This window comes from Elaeis guineensis, chromosome 13, assembly GCF_000442705.2.
Source record: "Elaeis guineensis isolate ETL-2024a chromosome 13, EG11, whole genome shotgun sequence".
NCBI classification, from domain to species: domain Eukaryota; kingdom Viridiplantae; phylum Streptophyta; class Magnoliopsida; order Arecales; family Arecaceae; genus Elaeis; species Elaeis guineensis.
Window position 1 is genome coordinate 4,725,015 of NC_026005.2, and position 11,481 is coordinate 4,736,495.

An 11,481-nucleotide genomic window follows, 5' to 3' on the forward strand; every position below is an offset into this window, starting at 1 on the left:
GGCATGAATTCAAACTCATGGCAAGATGTTGGTGTCCACAACTATCTCGTTTGAAAGGAACAGCTAAAGCACTTCATTTAACACGTTATGCAATTTTTCTCTTGCTTGCAAATGAAATGGTGCGGCATCATTTGATGGACTAGTCTCTTTATTACGATCCTATATATAAACTAAATATTTCCTATTTTTCTTGCATTTGTTGATCAAAAGTTTTTAAACAAATTAAGACGTTGCAACTGGTTAGTTGGTATACGAACAAATTAACTTCATGAATAAGGTTTGTTTGAGACATGGTAAATGAAAAACACCAAGAACAAGGCATTGCCTATCTAATAATCAAGGTATCCTTTTTTATTTCGTCTTCTGAGAAAATAATCAAAGTACCATTCCGATAACATATTGTTCTAAATTTCTAGTATACTTTTTAAGTCGATGATCACTTCATGGAAATATAGAGGTTCAGGATGGGTTAGATGAATATGGATTTAACAAGGACATATAGACTGGATTTTGATCCCATATCAAGACATGTAATTTGAACCATGTTAAATGTGATGCTACAAATTAATCAAAGCTGAGATATAGGCAGTACCTAAACCTAACTCTATTCAAACTTTTAGACCTTGCATGTTAAACAAATTTATATGTGGAGAATGGACAAAGACATAAACATGTTCCCTAAGATCATGCGGCAAGTCACACTATCATCAGCATCATCTGTATGCATCCTCAGACCTCCTGCCAATATAACATTTGTAAGCTAATTAGAGGTCATCATGTGGTGGAGATCTATACACACATGGAATGAGCATTGGTTCTGTACAGAGCCTTAAATTTCTTAGCTTGACTGGCTAGTTAGCTTCCTAATGAAGGTTACTATGATCAAATTATGACAATTTCAATTAGTTTCCGGATCAAAAGCATCATCTAGACATCTAATTGAGAAAGAAATGAAATATGCTATCCCTTAGGAGTGTAGTTCTACATTCTCTTCCCAATATATTTCTCTACCATGTAATGTATGAACTTAACAAAAGGGAGAAAAACGAATTACCCATATAAGACGACATAGGTCGCTTTGGAATTTACAAGTTGCCATCATGCTTTCTGATTTATCTACTATATGAATTTACTAATGAGATTCAGAACATTTAAGGGAAGAAAAGCTTACCAAAAAGATATAGAACTTCTTCTATATATAGTTTGTAATATCACATCAATTTGTCAGCCAAAATTTTATCCATTCTAATATGTGAAATTATCCCAAGGCTGGGGAAAAAAAGACTAATATAAAACATTTCCCCGATAAGTCCATAAAATTTTCTTTTCTCTTGAATCAATCGTGTCTATATCATTATTTCATATGCTATCAAATGCTACATGCAAGTGATAGTTTGCGTTACGATTATTTCGATCGATCATAATATCAATCCAATTCTCTCTATCGAAATAGCACCTTCATGTACATCTATAGAAAACTGCATGAAATAAACCAGCTTGATTAGTTCACAACAGTGCCTCCAGATCCCTAGCTAGCTATTGGTTCACAACATTGCCTCCAGATCCCTAGCTATCGCAAATTTGTCATAGCTGCAGCATTGCTACTAAAAGTTGATGGAAAAATTATCCATGTCAAACACTCGGAGAAACACCTTTCGGGTTTGACTTCGGGGAAACACGCTTAATGTGAGAAAAGCATTGCAATATATGCAGAACATGTTCTACCCACAAAATCAAAAAAAAAAAAAAAAATACAAAGCATGAACTAATTAAAGTTGGGCACGTGTCGCACTCTTATTTGTGGCAAACGTATGCTATGTTTGGCTCACATAGCAAACTCTCTTTATCCTTCTACTTTGAATGTTCCACTTCTTTCCCATAAACGCAGGTCATAAAGCGAGACAGGGCGAGGGAGGCGCGTTAGGTGGCCGCCATTGCGGGCGAAAGCAACGCCTTGGCCACCAAGTTTGCCCATACACCCAAAGACTGCGTATATAGTAGCAGCTTCCACACGGAAAGATTGGGCCCCACCAAAACCGAATCCCACCACTGCGGTGGGCCCAAACTATTGATGTTGCCACGTGGACCCTTGTCGTCGACGTGACGAGCCGGTCAAACACATGGTGAGACGCTTTTACCCGGCTCCGTTGAGGTTGGTAAGGGAAGCTTCCGAAAGAACAGTAGTGCTCCCAGAAGCAACCCAATCGGATCCAGAACAATTCAGCCTGAATTAGATCAAATCAGTTTTTTTTTGGTAAAGGTCCAGGATCAAATCATTGACTTAGATATCTAATTACTGGATCTAAAATGATTGATATCAAGGTAGTGATTACCTCCATCTTCTAAATGTGTTATATGTTACATGTATGTATGTATGCATGCACGCACGACCATTGACTTTAATCTTGTGGAATACATTAGTTTCTCATATTGAAATTATGGTCTCCTTGGTGTGATATTTCTATGATAGGGAGGGAGAGTGTTAGTGGAAAAAGGGCGAACTTTCACCTAGCAAAAGAAAGAGGATGAATTTTCTGTACAGTTTCTAATGATTGTAATGACCATAATGACTATATGGTTGTACTGGGTATATTAATGAATTATATATATATACCACTCTAACTCTTATGACTTAATCTTTGGTCATCTTATTGTAAAATTTTAGCTGCGTGGAAGACAGAATACTGTACAGTTGCTCATGGTGGTAGTTTTTTGGCTTCTAAACATGCATGTTTTGATGACTAATTAAAAATTACATCTTCCACGCGGCCATGTTGAATCTTGCGAGTGCTATATATATTTGGTCTACAATATGGCCAAATATATAAATCTCACCTACCACTGAAAGACACCATGATCAATAGTCACCTTAGGCATTATTACTCTTCGAACATGACTCAATAATTTCTGATGTGATTTTTTTTTTTTTTTATTGGCTTTGTACCATATTTATGGTAGACTAAGTCTGCCTAAAAATTTCTCCATTATTTGCTGTGTGATCAGCTAAGCTGTAATGATCCATTTGAATATATTTGATACACCATTTTACTAGTGTAGGTCGACTAGGTTAAACTCAGGATCAGTATTAGTATCATCCATATGAAAAATCTACGGTGGGCCTGTTGAAGCCTGATACTACATATTACTTTTAGGTTCAATGCAAATATTTCCTGTCCTTGGACAAGCCCTTCCATGTGTCGCCGTCATAGCAGATATGAATCCTAAAACCTGGAGGAGAGAAGAGCAGCAGTTGTGGCCGCCCCTTTGGTACACACGGAGACTTTCTTAAAGCATTCCCATCATTTAATATAGACTTAATAAAAGCTAGTAAAGCTTGCAAGTAATTTGTTAGACAAGATGGACCTAGTCCTACTAACCCCAACCAAGCCGCCCCTCGGAGCCTTATTTAAGGACCCTCTAACCTCTCGTATCAAATGTGCAACTCCCTCTTGCCATCCCACAACCTCTCTTCCTTTTGAACAAGTTCCAAAATGGCTGGATGCACTTCTATAGCCTTGGCTGCTCTTCTCCTCATGAGTTGTGCAACATGGGGCTCGGCCACCAAATACACCGTCGGCGATTCATCGGGTTGGACGACGAACGTCAATTACAATACTTGGACCAGTGGCAAAGACTTCATCGTTGGTGATAGCCTCTGTTAGTTTCTGTAGCCTTTTTCTCCAACTTTATGTTTTATTATAATTGCCAAATGGTTAACCATGGGCTTTATCAGTATTTTAGGTTCAAGCTCTCTTCTTATAGCTAATAATTGCGCTAACAAAGTTATTTTTTCATGAATATCTTGTCTGCATTCCAAAATGCAATAAAAGAAAGAAGTTGGTTTAATTCAAAACGACATATGAGGACATCTAAATAGCACCACTTACAAAGTAGAATTGCATCACTTACAAAGTGACTTTGAATCATGCATCATTTCTTGCAAGGTTGATCTCACAAAGCAATTCACAATAATCTATTCATGCTCTTTAGACTTCTCTCTCTTTTTGCGTTGGAAGATTAGACTTTTCTTCATTCATAGCGACACATAACAACTTTATAAAAGAACTGGAATGAAGCGGATCATGAACAGTTTGCATTCACATATAGCATGCATCAAATTTAATCTCATATATTATGTTAACCAAATCTCATCCAATTAATCCACTCTGCTGGCCCTGTTGCACTAGTGTTCAACTTCGCGACCGGGGCTCACACCGTCACGGGGGTGAGCTCGAGCGACTACAATTCCTGCTCATCGAGCAACGCCATCAGCTCTGTGACCAATGGGCCAGCAACCATCGAACTCAACACGACGGGCACACGCTACTACATCTGCGCCATAGCCGGTCACTGCAACCTAGGAATGAAGCTGGAAGTCACCGTCCGATCATCATCCCCCGGCTCGCCTTCCACGCCCCCACCTCCACCCAGCTCCACCACGCCGACAGCCAGCCCACCCCCCCCCACCACCACCGGCAACAACTCCGCCGCTCCAGCTGGCCTTGTGCCGGCCTCGGCGATGGTGTCGCTCACCGGATTGGTGGTGCTGCTCTTCTAGTCCTGCAGGCCAGGGTGGAGACAGTGCACTTATGCTCTATTGAGTCATTTCTTGTATGTTAGGTGGCTGGTATTATTGTGTTATTGGGAGAATGCTTTTGCAGCGTGGTGGTTATTTATGTAGTATTAATTAGCATGAATATAGTGTCATTTGAGTGTGATAGGTTGGTGCAAATTGGAACAGCTGGCATGATGATTTCAGGGATATTATTCTGGTCCATTTACTTTTTCTTTTGTTGCTTTGGTCGGTTAAAGGGATTAGGTGGATGATGATGCATGGATGGATGGCACCTTTGGCATGACAGACCCGGACATGGACTTCTTATAAATAATTCAATCTCGGGAAGGTGGAACTTGTGAGTTGGAAGATAGCATGAGGTTGGTGAAAAGAGGCAAGGCGAATTTGTTGAAGATTATCATTTTGATGCCCTCTTTTAGGTCTCATGCCAAATCATGCAGAAGATGTGATCTAGAAAGAGGAAGAGACCTAGACAAAAAGAAAATATATCCTCTATGGTGAGTTGGCTGCGTTGCAGAGTACTGTGGAGCTTTCGATGGCCACCACCAGAAGATGGATCGATGACCATCAAACAAGATGGTCCATGAGTATATACTGCACTGTCGTACATAGAAAGCACTGTTAATTTGATGGTCATCCATCTTCTGATGGCATTACTCTACGTTGCAGTCTACAGGCCGTAGAAAATTGTGATCCAAAGAAAAACTGCAGGATGGAGATAGAGAGCGCCTCATTGACTTTTAGATAAAAAAATGGGAAAGGCTTGTTGGGATAGGACTGGTATTCTAGAGAAATTTACTTCCAGCATCACTTGAGACAGAAGTAATATATATATATGGCAATGGTTATCCATCCCTACTATAATTTACTCAGGTAGTCCAGATTTCCACTAAGTTTGAACATGACATATCCATCGGATGCATCTCAAACATGGAATGCATTTGTCATACATTTAATAAATTGGTAACTGAAGTTGCGTTCCCACCGATAGCATCACAATCAAATCAATTTTTTTTTTTTTTATATGACAATCAAATCAAGTTTAATAAGACATTTCTCTTGGAAAAAACTAGTGCAGACCAAACTAGTCATGAGGTTGATTTTCTATATGATATGGAACTCTTCAAATGTCCCCAGTCTTGCACCAACTCCCTTGTGGATAGAATTGGGCGTTCTTTCGACGAAAGTAACATCAAAACAAGCATCTCTAATGCAAAAAATTCCTAAGGTGGGAAAATGTCCAAGATACACCTTGAATGAACTGATAAGAGATCAAGTTTCCAAAGTCTACCAGCAAGTGGCAAATGACGTTGACAAAATTAACATTGCCATTTTTTTTCCCGATGTTTGGACTAAGATTAATGAATTGATAACGTTGTAGCTTTCAATGACGGAAGTTTCACCTCATGAGGATGCTAGGCTCATACTGAGGTGAGGTTTTTAGCCAATAAAAAATACCTCACCAGGGTCTTAGATGGTTGATTGGATGCACTTGATTATGAGATAAGTTAAATACCAACGCATCACATTTTGAAACAGGTTGCAATGCAGAAATTGAAGGTATAATTAATTTGATATAGTCAAGATGAACGTATATTAATGATCTACAAAATCTATTCAGGCTTCTAATATACTCAAATAGCAAGAGGAAAAGCTGTGCAAAAAAGGGCCTTAATCAGATATCTCATGCAGTGTGATCCCCAAAGCCTCATTAATGACATGACAAGAGAGACGTGGCACGGTGCATGCCATAGTAATTTCAGATAGGCATAGCCAAAAAATGGGAGATTAGCTCAAAGCTAACCAAGTAGTAGATTAGCTAACAAATAGTGCAGAATAGTTCTGTTACAAGCCTTGACAAGGACTATGGTCCCAAACCTTGCACTAGCTAATGAATAGCCTTTGAGCTTTTTAATGAAAAGAAAAAAAAATCTAGCAGCCTCTTGTAGAGAAAGGAAAAGAAAGAAGGTAGATGACAAATGGAAAATAGATGAAAATTGACGTCTTTGTTTGATCAAATGGGAAAAGGCCTAGAGCTGGACCAAGCAGCTGGTTAAATAAAGTCACCGCACTATTGTCTTCTCTCTTGTTGACCATTCTTCACAATATCTTGCTCTATTTTGATGTTAATTGCTTTCTTTAGATGACAAGCAACCACATCTAAGGTGATGGCTCACCTAACCTACTTAAAAGTGGTCTTAAGTCTAAGAGAAACAGGGCTTGTTTGACATGTACATGGAGAGTTAACATTTAAGTCTGATTTGGTTTATTACGCCATTGAATTCAAAGCATTTCTCAGAAGAAAAAGGTTTGAGTAATTGGCATAGTGGTGTAAGGTGATAGGTGACCGAATACTAAGGCGGTATCCGGTCGAGGTATTCTTGGTCTATAAAAACTGTTATATAAATTAAATTTTTCAATGATCAAGACTTGAAAGTCTAACGGACTTTTTTTTTTCCTTTTTTTTTTTTTCTGATCCCTGGACCATCTATTTTAAGCCCTGAAATGGAGGGTGACAGTGATCTTACCAAAATGTCCCATTCAAAGAGCTTGTCACTGGTGCCTTGGATGCGTGGGATTTAACATATTAACATGTCAGATCCTTAAGAAGCCCGTGGAATGCCTTGTGACTAGTGAAAGGATCATATCTTTATATCTCCTCATTTAATTTGAAATGCTAATTTTTCTAGCTTCTGATGATCTCACGATGATGACAAAATTGCATCATGTTGTGGCATGGTCTTTACGGTATTTTTATGACCAATGCTATATTCAGGGTTGATTTCAAAATTTCAAACGTGATGATTTTTTTTATAAATAATATTAGAATATATCTAGCCTATAGTTTATATAGACTGGGAGATATTACAGTATGAATTTATTGAGGTTAATCTATTTTAGTCCAGTTCTCTTTTCTCTACTGTTTGCCTTATTGTTTCTCTTGACGAATGGCTTGCATTTTTGCCATGTATCATCTCAATTCTGCTCCAGCTCTTTTTGTAGGAACCTCTTTGCATACTACTTAGGTGAAGCAGTCCAATGCCCCCGATTGCAATGGGTTCCTATCCTCTAGCCTATCTTCTATCTTCACATCCAACCATGACATCAGTGCCTTTGTCCCACCTTCAGTTATCCCAACAGCTACTACAAATCCAACATCTCGAGCCCAGTAACCAATTAATGCTGAATCGAACCCAGAAAATCACCCCAGCAGTTCTATCACTATCCGTAGCTGACACATCCCAACTGTATCAACTAGTCCCAACTACCACTCACACTCATCCAATTAATGATGACAAGATCACAATCTAGTGTTATCAAGCCCAAACTGAAATATGCTCTATATAAGGTTCTACTAGCGGTGCATCCCATTGAACCTACATGGTATGCATAGGCTTCAAAATCAGCTGAGTGGAGATCTGTTGTGGATGTTGAATTCATTGCTTTGCAATGAACACTTGGACATGAAATCTTTTTCCTGACCAACCTAGTATGGATATTGTTGGGTCCAAATGGGTCTATGGAATCAAGCTCCCGAAGGTTCCATCAACAAATATAAAGCTTTGATAAAGATAATTTCTTTTCTCTTAATATTTCATAGTCATCTGATAGGAACATATAGATTACAATTGTAATCTAGATCAGCTATTACAGAAATTCAAATTACATGCTATTATAGTATAGACTAGCTATGACAAGAATTCAAATTACATGCTATTATAGTCTAGACCAGTTATGACAAGATTTCAAATTTCATACTAAGTAAGGAGGTCAGCTATTATAAGAGAAGTATTTTAAATTTCATACTAAGTAGGGAGAGATCAAATATATAATTTGAGCTATGCATTGATAAGAGGCCAAATATAGGTGAACTAAATATGGAAGATGATCTGTGCATTGATACACCCTCTCAAGTTGGAGATTCGTGATCACGAATCTTCAGCTTGTCCCATAAGAATCTGAAACGTAAGATACCCAAAGGCTTGGTAAGAATATCGGCAAGTTGATCTTGGGTAGAAATAAACTGAATAGATAGTTGACATCGTGCAACACGTTCACGAATAAAATAAAAATCAATCTCGACATATTTCATACGAGCATGAAAAATAAGATTGACCGAGAGATAAGTGGCCCCAATATTATTGCATTATAGAATTGGGGGACTATAGAAACGATGGTCTAGCTCTTGAAATAAAGACTCAAGCCAGATTTGTTCAGTTGATGTATCAGCTAAGGCCTTGTATTTAGACTCTATCGAAGAGCGAGCAACTATCTTCTGTTTGTGAGATGCCCAAGAAATGAGGTTGGGGTCAAGAAAAATTGTATAACCCCCAGTGGAGCGCCAATTAGTCACACTACCTACCCAATTTACATCAGAGAAGGCTTGGAGAGAGTAAGAAATCAATCGGCTAATCTGTAACTCATGATCAGCTGTTGTTTCAAGGTACCATAAGATTTGCTTGACCATAATCCAGTGATCAGCACTAGAAGACTGCATAAATTGACATATTTTATTCACTGTAAAGAAAATATCAGAGCATGTCAGAGTGACATACTGAAGAGCTTCAATAATAGAGCGATACTATGTGTAGTCTGGATGGGGAGCACCCCCTGAATTAGAAACCTGTGGTGTAGCCATTGGGGTCTGAACAGGTTTACAGTCAACCATGCCTATCTTGGAATATGTAGATCTCTAATGTAGCGGGTTTGAGATAATAACAAACCGGTAGAGTTTCGAATAGCTTCAATTATTAAGAAAAAATAGAGATCACCAAGATCCTTAATAGAGAATTCTATAGCCAGCTGACGGAGTAGAAAGACTTGATTGAAGTCACTGCTGGTTACCAAAATATCATCAACATAGATAAGCACATAGATCACATGAGAGATCATCCTCAAAATAAATAATGAAGGATCGGTCTTGCTAGCAACAAATCCCAATCCAAAAAGAAATTGGGAGAGACGATGAAGCCAAGCATGGGGTGCTTGTTTTAACCTATATAGAGATTTGTGAAGATGACAGATATAATCTGGATGGTCACGATCTTCAAAACCTGATAGTTGGGACATATAAACTTTCTCTATAAGATTACCATATAGAAATGTATTGCGAACATCTAATTGCCGGATGGACCAATCCTGAGAGATTGCAAGACTTAAAATAGTTCGAATTATGGTAGGCTTGATAATCAGACTGAATGTCTCATTGTAGTCGAGATCAAATTGTTGATGGAACCCCTTAGCCACTAAGCGTGCTTTGTAGCGCTCAATAGAGCCATCAGCCTTTCGCTTGATTTTATACACCCATTTACATCAAACCAAATTTCGTTGGTGAAATGAACGTGGTACGAGAGACCATATACCATTGCGAACTAGAGCATTAAATTTTTCAGTCATTGCAGCACACCACTCAGAGTGTTTTGATGCCTATGTAAAATAAGTACGTTCCTTGGTGAGGATAATGGTGGTGAGGGCAGACAGTTGGTTTGGATAGGGTCGAAGCACCATGGGATGGATATGGGTGGTTTGAGCAGGTGGATCAGAGGAGGGCATGTCTAGCTGGGAATCAGCTATTGGGGAAGGTGTAGTAAGGGAGAATGTTGCTGATAAAGGGTTGCGATAGATGTCAGTAAATAACCTGGTTCGAACAAGTACAGAGTCGTTAATGCTAAGGGAAGGAGATACTACCGATGAAGGAGAATGGAGAACTGATGGAGGGATGGATGCTAGTGGTAGGCTGGCCTTTTGTAAAGGCTGAAGAGATGTAATGCCCCAAGGGGAGGAAGGGGGAGATGGTTGTGGTGGAGGATTCAATAGGGAGTGAGATTGAAAAGGAAAGGTAGATTTGTCAAAGCGAACATATCTAGCGATATATGTACGATTTATTATCAAATCGAGACATCGATAGGTACTGTAAGAGAGACCATAGCCGAGAAACACACACGGTTGAGACCAGTACTCTATTTTATAACAATTATAAGGACGAAGATAGAGATAGCATAGACATCCAAAAATTCGTAGGAAAGTATAAGACGATGGTTTGTTGTAAATGAGTTCAAAGGGGGATACACCATTAGTTATTTTGGATGACATCCTATTAATGAGAAAAAAGCCGTTTCAAAGGCATAGTGCTAGTACAATATGGGCACAGACTCATGGGCAAGAAGAGAGAGGCCGGTCTCCGTAATGTGATGATGACGGCATTCGATAGCCCCTTGCTGCTCATGTGTGTGAGGAGCAACCACACGATAGGTAATACTAATTTTATTAAAAAATGAGAAAGAGAGCGAAACTCTCCTCCTCAATTAGTTTGGATGGATTTGATAGTGTGAGAGAACTGTCATTCAACCAAAGCTTGAAATTATAAGAAAATAGAAAACATATTAGATTTGCACATTAATGGATAAAACCAAATAAATTTGCTTTGATCATCAACGAATATTATATAGTAGCGGTGTCCTAACAAAGACAGAGTAGGGGAAGGATCCAAACATCACGATAAATAAGTGAAGCGAAAATTCAGTGCAGGGGCAAAATGGTAAATTTAAAATTTTTTCAAAATTACTATTTTACAGCAGAATTATTAATTAATCTTATTAATTAATACTAATTAATCCTACACTAGGATTTAAATATGATACAACAGCATGTATTTAAATTTAAAATTTAAATTTGAAACAGTAAACTTTTTATTGTACTGTGTTTAGAACACATCACCTTTTGCGGGTAGTCGATCACCGCAATCTGATCACCGTCGGAGAGCTCTGATCGTCACATCATAGCCACACAAGTGTCTGGCCTCTACGGATCGTCCACACGAAGCTCCCATTTGATTGGCTCCTCACGAATGCTAGTTCGTGATTTCACCCTTTTGATGGTTGATGTTGATCGAACTCCTTCGATCG

At 38.6% G+C, this 11,481-nt stretch overlaps 1 protein-coding gene across 1 annotated transcript; it reads left to right on the plus strand.

Annotated features, from left to right (window-relative positions):
* The first annotated feature begins 3,429 nt into the window (after positions 1–3,429).
* On the plus strand, positions 3,430–4,718 carry LOC105060552 (mavicyanin). Its single transcript, XM_010944319.4, has 2 exons — positions 3,430–3,657; positions 4,188–4,718. Exons 1-2 carry the CDS (start codon positions 3,492–3,494, stop codon positions 4,556–4,558), a joined length of 537 nt encoding a protein of 178 aa, XP_010942621.1. The 5' UTR covers positions 3,430–3,491; the 3' UTR covers positions 4,559–4,718.
* Positions 4,719–11,481: the final 6,763 nt, after the last annotated feature.

What these genes read in the sequence shown, in the direction of transcription:
- LOC105060552 (XM_010944319.4), top strand. Translation starts at nt 3,492, where the DNA reads ATGGCTGGATGCACTTCTATAGCCTTGGCTGCTCTTCTCCTCATGAGT. An exon ending in CATCGTTGGTGATAGCCTCT is followed by an intron (nt 3,658 to 4,187) that starts GTTAGTTTCTGT and finishes CTGTTGCACTAG; the next exon opens with TGTTCAACTTCGCGACCGGG.